This window comes from Orbicella faveolata, unplaced genomic scaffold (assembly GCF_042242905.1).
Source record: "Orbicella faveolata isolate gen_17 unplaced genomic scaffold, um_ofav_v1 contig_1, whole genome shotgun sequence".
Classification (NCBI taxonomy): domain Eukaryota; kingdom Metazoa; phylum Cnidaria; class Anthozoa; order Scleractinia; family Merulinidae; genus Orbicella; species Orbicella faveolata.
The window spans coordinates 21,728,261-21,738,856 of record NW_028301536.1 but is presented as its reverse complement, the minus strand read 5'-3'; the positions used below and the strand labels follow the sequence as shown (position 1 = coordinate 21,738,856).

Sequence of the window (10,596 nt, the reverse complement as noted above, 5' to 3'; positions counted from 1 at the left end):
CATGTGCGAGTGTCGACGAGAAACACGATTCGTCCATTTGGAGAGGTGAAACACTTAAGCACACTTTTGCTCCTTACTGACCTGGAGTTAAACAAACAGAAATTGTCAGCCCTATAAGTGAATTTTATATTTAACTTGATCCTGCAAGGCAGCGAACATTCCCCATGTTCAAGAAAATAAGATAAACCGAAACCAAACGATATTGCCCGATTTATTTTTGGTTTAAAACATGGCGAAGAATGTCTGGCATTCCAGCACCTTATCCTTCACAACCAAAACTATAAAAGGCAGACTGTGTTACTTGTGCGTTTTAACCGTCCAAATTTATCCGGTACAAATCCACAGACACTATTCCCAAGCTTGGGGCTAATTATCACTGGTACGTTATCGTTTTGTTGTATATTAAGTTAGCCATCCGAAGTCCTCCTTCGATTCCCCTTCAAAGCCATCTCCCCATCACTGCACCTCTCAAACATGCATGAAACAAATGAGCCTCCTAACAAGTGACTATTCAGCTTATGTCAGTCTCTGCGCGCAGACGCTGTGCGTGGGGTTTTCATGTAAGTCGAGGCTCAAAGCTCTCCTAAGCGATCATCTATTTCAGGAAGCATAAAAAAACTCGTAACTAGAGCTAGTAGAATACGGAAGATGGTGGCCGGGCTTTAGTAAGAGACCACACACTGAGACAATAGAAGTTGGTCTCTTACTAGCGTAAAGTTAAATATAGAGTATACATGTTGAGCCTAAGACATCTTGGACGTAACCTTGGTGTATGACGGCTGCCACGAGTGCAATTCTTCATCCAATAAGACATATCAGCAACCTACAGCCCTTCTTTAATTTTAATTAACATTGCCAACCTTCCAAGGGAAATCTCGAGAAATCATCAGTGTATATTGTATTTCTCAGTGTGTGAAGTTTCTGAAGTGCAGTTATGATAAAGGAGTCTCAAACTCTTATTATATTGTTGACTAAAACAATGCAGACTTTTTGAATTGCCGCTTGTGAGAACGAGTAAGAATTTAGACTGGAGCTGGCGTCCTATTAAATAAACCAGAGCTCGAACCATGGCGGTCATAGGGAGTCAGTAATAGGCCTAGGGTCAAGGGTTATTCATTTCAAACCTTTTCAGTAATTATCTATAATTCGATTAAACTTTATCCATCTACACGAAGCATTGTAGATAAACAGTTGAAATTAACTGTGTCCGAAATCTCTCGATCTCATTCATTACATTCAATGTACTAAAGAATAATTCGCCACGGTGTTACGCTAGCAATGCTAGTCAAGATAACACATGAGATAACATGTCAGAAAGGACGCCGGGTCGTATAATTAGAGAAAATTCAGCTTCGTAGGGCAAATCTAATAATGATATGTCAGACACTCACTTCTACAGGGTGTGTTTTCAAACCGAAATATTAGACAATTGAAAAAAAAAAGTTTTGAGTATTTCAGTTCTCTGAATGTTCTGCCGCTGAGATCGGTTGCGACACAAAATACTACTTACAGTGCTATGATTATTTACACCACTTACAATTTATTTATACTTACACCACGTGCAATTATGATTGCCTTTTTCAGTTTTTACACAATTTGCAATACGATTACTTGCAACTGAAGACTTAATTGTGATTGGCTGAGAGGGGGAAATTTATCCATAGCAATTCAGGGCAAATTGATGTAGGAGCGTTCAAAATTTTCTCGGTCATGTAATAAATGAATTACCGTATGATAGTTGGATTTTGGGAAATTCTTCAGTACCATTATACCCATCTTTTTAAATGACGAAAAATTCTTCTTACAAAACATATACTATAGTATTCGAGGTGCTGTAAAATAGTCACTTACATCACATGACATTAAATTACATTTACATAACATTAGACTTTGCTGTGAACTAGATATTACATTTCTTAAACTACGTTCATAAGAACCTATCAAATGTACATTTTGAAGAAATTAAATTTTCACCGATTGCTTTAGCGTATCACTTGTTGAACTTTTAAACTGCCGTATGATCAAACTTTTTAAAAGATAACAGTTTCAGATAATGCGATTCACCGGTACCACCCGAGTCGTTTGAAGGTCTGCGAGAACTACTACTAAGCGAATCTCTTCTCCGCACCACGGTAAAGAAAATACGCTGCCGCAATCTCTTGTACAGAAACACATAAACAATAGGGTTGTAACAAGCTGAAGATTTGGCAAAGTACGCTGGGACGGATGATGCGACATCACTGATTACGTCTGGACCGGCGATCATTGATATCAGTGATACAACAGCATATGGTGTCCAGGCCACAAGAAATGCCACGGTCATCACTCCAAACAGCACTACCATCTTGCGTTCCACCGCGAAGGCCTTTCTCGTAAATGGTGATTTCTTTCCCCAAGTTGTCTTTGCTCGCCTGGCTCCTTTCCTAATCTCGCAGCAAGATTTGTAGTAAGAGGCGATCATAACACTCACTGGCAACACGTAACATGCTAGTATCAAACAAATGTGGTACGACAAATCCAGTCTGTTACGTGACTTCCACCTCAAAGAACAGCTCGTACCAATTCCTTCCAACTCAAAACCTGACCAGCCACACAACGGCATCACACTCCAAAACAAAGCATACAACCACATGCCGACTGAACCGCGAGCTGCTTTCCGCCTTGTGAAAGTTCGCTGACTTTTATATAGGAACACCAACGCAACATATCTTTCGTACCCAGCAAGAGACAAGTTCATTAATGAACTCAGACCGCTCCAAGTAGTGATAAAAGCTGTCGCCTTACAGCCCTGAGGTCCGAAAATCCATCCTCCATAGACGTTGGCAACAAACAGGAGTGGCAACGTGGCGACTGAGTAGAATAGGTCACTGATTGCCACGCTCACTATAAAAATATCCGGAGCTTTTAGAAGCTTTTTGTTTCTCAAAAACACCAAACAAATAAGGCTGTTTAACACCACGCTTGTAACACAAATAACAGCGGCGACCGCAGCAAAAGCCACATAGATTGAAGCAACCATGTCTCCGTTCTCATGAAAACGTCCTTACAATTGTTGGCACAGCTTCTTTCCCTATAAGAAAGAACGCAAAATCAGATAATTCACACATTGAAACTCGTCGGTGTGACATGGGAATAAAAAAAAAACCTGACCAGCCCTTCGGCGGAATCACTACGAAATAGTAGGATAAAAACTATATACCGTTCAAACTACACATTTTCTGAGACTTATTTCGGCGGCAAAAAGGAGGTGACTGCTTATTTATAACCACCGAGGGAATGTGAAAGAGCTAAAAAATCGTCGTGGCTTTTAATTTGAAGTGACCTCGTTATTTAGTTCACACATCTGTCATCTCATGCTGAAAACTTAATAACATGAGAAAGAATATCGCGTTTCTGGGTATTATTCTAAGTGAAATTTTATCTAAAATGTTTTGATCGACAAGATTTTAATCGTGTTTACAGAGTGTTCCGTGATCGAGACTCAAATTAAGTTAAGACACCTGTCTCGAACTGACAACATCTTAAGGTCACGAGAATGATCACTCAAAGATTGATAGTTTTTCTTGCACTTCACAGCATGTAACTATTTGTGCAAGTTATAGATATACAGCTCTAGGTCAGACGCGAGACAGCGAAATCCGGCTTTGTTTGGTTCTGTAGGTACACGAGGTTGTCATAGACCTTCGAATAGAGTCCGCGTGTTCGCTGTACTTTTTAGCCGACTGTAACAAAACTGAGACAGGCTTTTTTAGATATGAAATGTCGCGAAATTATGAAATACCAGTTTTGGTATACCTTTGGTGGCGTTTTATGGCAATTCAGATATCAGAAAAGAAGCTGTATTATTGTTTAAAAATTTAGTCTCGTAACGATTGGTGTTTCCTAGCAGCTGGTAGTTTTGTAGGAAGGTTGTAAATAAGAGGCGGGCTCGCATCGATCTCTCGCATGCATTCCACCCGATAGAGTGCTTTTTTGCCCAGCAAGAAAGAAAAAGGGTAAATTTGAATCAGCAAAGCTTACAACGCCGCTGCGACCTCAATGTTCGGAAATTCGCTGTTGTTTGTAAGTTTAGACTTTTCTACTCGAGAATGGATTAAATACTTCAGCAAAACGAGCCGGATTAAAAGCGAGATTTTCGAAATCTTCATCAGTCGCGGCGGTGGAGTGAATATTTCGTCTCAAAAAGAAAAAGGGTAAAGTTGAATCAGCAAAGCTTACAACGTCGCTGCGACCTCAATGTTCGGAAATTCGCTGTTGTTTGTAAGTTAAGACTTTTCCACTCGAGAATGGATTAAATACTTCAGCAAAACGAACCGGATTAAAAGCGCGATTTTCGAAATCTTCATCAGTCGCAGCGGTGGAGTGAATATTTCGTCTCAAATATATGTTAATGGCTTTTACGATGGTGGAAATTATTCAAAGGTCAAAGAAGCAGTATTGAAGAGCAAGCAACTTCTTGTCAAACAATGCTGAATGGTATAACTGCAAAAAGCGAAATTAAACAACAAAAAATTTTCGCGGGTAATGCGACTGTGTCAGTTTTTTTTTTTTTCAAATTCTGTGGGCTTCGTTGGTTGGTACATTTGCGCGATTTTCTTTGTCTCCCTGTAAATAATACATCGAATAACCGAGGTTTAGGCAACCAAACTACAGCTGGCAAAGACCTAACGTAGGACTCTTTCTTGAGAACACGATGAGCGTTTTGGTGACTCTAACATCTGTGCATGTCGGCTAGTTCGTAATACAATGTACATCAAATTTCACCACCAAATACTGCACTTCCCTTGTTGAAAACACTGAATTCTTCAGATGGAGACAAAAGTTGATGACCTCTCGGGAAATTGATACGACTTACCTTCAATTCCGATGAAGATCGATTTGACCAGCAGCATCAGCTCACAGCAACTCGGTGACAGAACTGAGGCCGGAATGCTTCACCTTTTTCCTGTAGTGAAATGAATATTTCCCAAACATCTAAATTGCTTCTAAATTGCCAAGGTACATGTAGCTGATAATTCAACTATGTAATCAACTGCCCGCACTTCCAAATTTACTTTTTTCCCCTTCCCTCTTTTTCATAAAAAATCGAAGCAACGACTGATAGATTTATTCAGTCGGCGTACTAATATTCTAGGTCGTGAGACCCGACAATTTTAAATTGAGCTGAGGCGCCGTGAAGACCACGAAGACAGGCACGTCCTGAGAACATATTACTATTTGCGATTCAAGTCAGAACACCTTATTAACGATCTTTACCCCCTGTTAATGATTCCATCATATCCTCGAGTGTATTCTGACCTGGACAAAATAACTAACTCCCAGAGAGTTTCATTTATTAATGGAAACCGTTGATGGAAGCGAGCTTGATTATTCTGCTACAGGTAATTGGCAATTGTCTTTGGGCCTTTTTGTTAAATTTCAATTACCTTTTTCGTTTGCATTGTTCGAGATTGGAGACTCTGTCCTCTTTTCTTTTTAATTATTCTTTCAAAACCATTGCCGGACTTTGATTAAAATAGTCAAAAGAATAACAAATTAGGCTCTTAAAAGAACTAAACAACCTGCCGTCAGACTGGAAGAAAGGAGAAAACAAAACCGCCATCGGATATAGGGCGACATGCATAGGCCAACGCAGGTATACCACAAAACAAGCAAGGTTAATATGCAAAGGGCTATGGCTGCCTGGTGTTGGCATCTTTTGGGTACAATACGTGTCACCTTCGCTATTATTGACAGGTAACTGTGTTTGCCAGTCAGGCTATTAAAGAAAGTGCAATGTGGGGGTAAAAAGCACATTTTGGTTTTGGGAGCGTGGGAATTTTGACGGCCGGTCAGTTTATAAGCCATCATGAAAACCTGGACGGGAGGCAATGTCTTATCGACACGTCTAATTTTATCCCTTTTAGTTCAAAATGTTGATTAGCATCCAGGATTTCGTAAACCGAAACACCCCAAGGAACATTAAATGTTAAATTCTCAACTGTATTATCAGCCCAAAATACCAAACAAACGTGCACACAAGATTATCAGTCAATTTTGTAAACTATCCAAATGAATTCTTAAATTGGACTGTGTCCAAAAGTTTCGAACGCAGTATAATTAACTGGTAATACGACCATATCTTGGTCCAATTTGAAAATAAATTGCATTAAAAGATGAAATCGTCTGACAGCCAAATTTAGATCCTGAGGGTTGCGGCCTCATCCAATTTTAGCAGTCCTTGGGATTTTTATCAGTTAATTGTTTCCAAAGTGGACACCATGTTTTTATAATTTTCTCGAAATTCGGTTTTCAAAGTAAATGCCTCAAGAAATTTGGTTCGGGATTCCGTGCTGTTTCATACGTTAAAGGCTGTAGGCTTCTAACGAAGCGTTCTTCATATTTACTATAGGTAATCGAGGAGTACAATAAGATTAATTTTTATCTTACATTATAATTCACCAATAAATTTTCTCCGATTCTTATTGGTTTAAATTGATCACGTGGTGTGATAGTTTTCGTCCGCGGAGAGACACTATCAGACCTTATAGTTCACCACTAAACTTTCTCCGATTCTTATTGGTTTAATTTGATCACGAGACGCGATAGTGTTCATCCGCGGAGAGAGACTATCAGCCCATTGTGCCCGTCCGAGGAAAATACCCGGATCGATAGTACTCGTCCGTGAAAACTTTTCTGTAAACAAGGACAAGCGAACCCATAAAAAAATAAACAATTGAAATTGTATCAAGTGGGTTTTGTTTATTTTCCTTTTTCAATTTTACATTCGGCTTTCACGGCTTTCTTCCAAAAAAGTTGAAAATAATTCAATATGATTTTTCAACTGGCGCGGGGAAGAAAATTCAGTGGTGAACAATAAAGACAATAGTGTTTATGTCTCGGAACTATCGGTCTGATAGTTCCTCGACAGAAACACTCTATTGTTTAGATAGAAACTGGCTTGAGATAAAAAGGAGAATTGATAGGTTTCCTGAGCAGTCTGAATTTTGCAATACGGACCACCAAGATGAATCGCTAACGAGTTAGTTCAGGTGATTTGCATTTTGAAAAATTGTACAAACGAAAAAACGAAGTGAAAAGTTACTGCTGTTTCCGTTTTCAAAAAAATCGCGTCCATAGGAAGTGTATGGGAATCATTTTCGCCCGTCCACGCGAAAACGTTAAAACGATAGGAAAAATATACGTTTGGACAGAAGGCTAAAACAGGATACGTGTGAGCGGGGCCTGAAATAGGATGGGACGTGTTCCAGGTAAATGATAACCTGCGAAAACAACCGTCCCTCTTCGCTTCCCGCCCCGAGTAGTGTTTCGCAAAACGCCGCTCGGGGCGAGGAGCGAAGATGGACGGCCGTTCTCTCAGGTTAGGTAGGTGACGGGCACGTTTAGAGTCATTACAAGCTAAGGGTTTGGATTTTCATCAATTCGCACCTCCACATTTCTCGCGGAAAACGATGAAAACGTATTAGTCTGAATTCACGTTGTCAACCGTCTTCTCGGCGAGAAGGACGTCCGAATTTCCATTCCGCGATCCATTGAACCAAAATTCCCGGAAATTTCGGTCTAAAACTGAATGGATCGGTTCGGTCCAACCGGAAAAGTTTCGAAAAAATTGGTCCACCTTTCGAGGTGGGTCACTTTTCTCGGTTGGACCGGCCCGATCGAAATGGACCGTTCCATTTGACCATTCCGACCCATTATCAATCCCAGTACCTCGCTGTTCGGTATTTTCAATATACAACATGGAGGAAAACACTTATCACTCCAACTTTGATGGATTGTTAACAGCGGATCTCTCGGTGTTACATCCATGTGCAGTTACAACAGGTCTGTAGCTGCTTCGCAAGCCAAGTGTATGTTTTGGCTGTTAACGGCTCTTTTAAAAAGACGATTTTCCCGAGAGAATTTGCAATGTTCTTTTCGTCATTCCAAAGTGGTGTTTGAACTCATACGGCAAATATCTGGGAACGGTCTGCTCAAAATAACCCATTTTACTGGTTAAATTACTACGCATGAAACAGTTCACACAATACCATTGATATCACCTTCGAAATCGTCATCTAGCTCTTATACGAGCAACAGCGAAACTCGTTTTGCGAGTGGAAAGGAACGAGACCGTTCGGACCCATCACGATCCATTCGACACCTAGAAATTGTCGAACCTCAGCCCGGAAATTTTGGTTGAATGGATCGCACCCTGTCATAATTTCGTCCCGTGACGTCACGAAAATGATAGGTAATCTAATTCGTTCTACTCTAGATAGAAAACCGTCCCTAATTGGTTGCAAAAGGTAAAAGTTGCCAAATCATACCCGTGCTCTTTTAAAAAACGGCCAGGCTAGCCATACAACTAAAAAGCTCAAACAAGGCTTCCTCGAAGTCGGAAAACTTTTTTAAAATCCCAAGGCAAGCAAAATAAACAAAAATATGAGCGAGACGCACCCCGGGAGGTTTTATTTCTCAGTTTAACCTCAGATGCGTCTGGCACGTAACGAGTGCAGATAGGAGTTCAGATCTGATGATACCGAATAACTCTGATAATTCAAAATAAAAACGTTTTCTTTTCACCTCACTGCCTGTTCATTTGTCCTTCTCACTTAAGAGTCAGTTCGGCCCGCATTTCCATGCGAAATCAACATAAAATAGTCGTTACTTACAAGCTGTTATGAGGGCTGCACCGCTGCACAGGGCATAACCGGTCCAAATAGCATTCGAGAAAATATGTTTTATCACTAAATAAAGCTTCCTCACCTTTACTCCATTGCTTTCCGATGTTTTCTAACTAGTTTAAGCCTCGTTTTTTTTGTTGTCCCTTGAAGTTGTTCAAAAAAGAATCCTAGTTGAAAATAAACCTTGTGTTCAGCTTGGAGACAAGTTTTACAAGTCGTTTGCATCTGTTGCAGAAAGCAAGTTTGATGAAAATCTTCTTACGCAGTCAGGTTCAAAATTGCCATTTCGCGTGAATCTTCCAGAAATCTGTTCACTGTGCGAAACATCATCTATCGATTGAATTTCACATCTACACAAATTATTAGATATTCTCTTATAGCACACTTTGGTTACCTTCCCAAAAAGAAACACACAGCGGGGAAATTTCGAAATGATAATTCGTGTGTGGATGTTATTTCTATCTCCAGGGTGTGTTTACATTCAAGTCCTGCCGGTACAAATTAGAAAAAGAGGAAGGCCAATCACACTGAATGCAACGATTATTTAAGCCGAGAGAAGAGTTCATTAGCAAAAACGCAAGCTCTGCAGTACATTTTCCAATCAAGCAAGACCCCTGAATGGATATGCGACAAGTTTTAATCATTGATTTGGTTTTTCATCGGGTGGAGGTTCCCAGAAGTCTACAACCATTAATAGGGACTTTAAGCAAAGACAACGCGGACGGCGACGGGAACGCCATAAGATCAGGGAAAAGCCAAAAGGTCCACTGCGCATGACTGGCGGCAAACAAGTTGACGTTCTGCGTTCGGGCCCGACAGTGAGCAGTGACAGTGAGCCAATACTTGTTCTGTCAAGGAAAATAAACCTCGCACAGTAAATGTGTCAAGATGTGGCCAAAAAGGCCAAGAATAAAGAAAGTCAAAATATACTTCAATTAGGTTAAAGAGATATTGTTGCATTTCTTCAGTTAAAACTAGTCTACACGTGCTATTTTAAGCAAATTATTTTGTCGTAGCAAATTGCTGCAGCAATATCACAAAACGAAATCACGCTAGTGCTTTGCAAAAGCTTACAAAAAGTTTTTTACTCTTATTAAACAACACGCCGATAAAATAATTCCTTTCGAAACTTTATTTTTTGACGGAACGAAATAAGTTACGTCTGAGAAATAATCGTGTACGTTTCGCTTTCGTTTCCTCTGCTGTGTCAACGCTAAATAACCCGTGTTACTAATTTCGAGGAACTTTAATGCTTGTTTTCTCTTGTTATGTGAGATATTTCATTTTAAAGAAACGTCGAGAAATCTGAAGCGAACTCAAGCCAGTCGGCGAACATGTGAGTACCGTGAAATATCTTTTTGAAAGCTAATGTAAATAAAGACAACTTACATGAATTTCAATCGAAATTTTTTTCTTTCGAGAAGTACTCAAATGTCAAATGGCTCATGATGGTGAGATTCTAACACATTTAAAAGGGTAGACACCATTAAAACTTGCGTAGCTGTTTCCATTTTCAGTCGTAAGATCAGTGGTTTACTTAGATCTTTATCAGTCAGCACACTGTTTTGTCGCGCCAGTCTGATTAAACATCTGCTGATAACAAGTTCGTTTACTTCATTGTACAACTCAGCGAGAAGGGGCAAGTTGCGTTTGTGGAAGCGAAATTCAGACCAGCACTCGTCGTCTTCAAACCATCGAAGTTAAAATCAGGAAAGGAATCATTAGACCGGTTTAAATCGTACAAGAGTAGAAGTTCGTGATCGTTCAACACACCTTCATCGTGGATTATCAAGAGTTGATTGCGAACTTCTTTCAATAAAGTGATCCTAGTTCATCTTGATAAACAGAGGACGAATATCGATTATGTCAATAAGCTTTCAGTGCGGAAACCGCGGTTTCCGACGGTGCCGCTTAATGTTTGTGAATTCCC

The 10,596-nt window shown here is 40.0% G+C and overlaps 1 protein-coding gene across 1 annotated transcript; it reads right to left on the bottom strand.

Annotated features, from left to right (window-relative positions):
- Nucleotides 1-1,795: 1,795 nt before the first annotated feature.
- LOC110066395 (pinopsin-like) lies at nt 1,796-9,477 on the bottom strand. Its single transcript, XM_020773621.2, has 2 exons — nt 4,856-9,477; nt 1,796-3,070 (listed from the first exon to the last, which is right to left on the bottom strand). Exon 2 carries the CDS (start codon nt 3,017-3,019, stop codon nt 2,006-2,008), a length of 1,014 nt encoding a protein of 337 aa, XP_020629280.2. The 5' UTR covers nt 3,020-3,070; nt 4,856-9,477; the 3' UTR covers nt 1,796-2,005.
- Between the last annotated feature and the right edge of the window lie 1,119 nt (nt 9,478-10,596).

What these genes read in the sequence shown, in the direction of transcription:
- LOC110066395 (XM_020773621.2), bottom strand. Translation starts at nt 3,019, where the DNA reads ATGGTTGCTTCAATCTATGTGGCTTTTGCTGCGGTCGCCGCTGTTATT.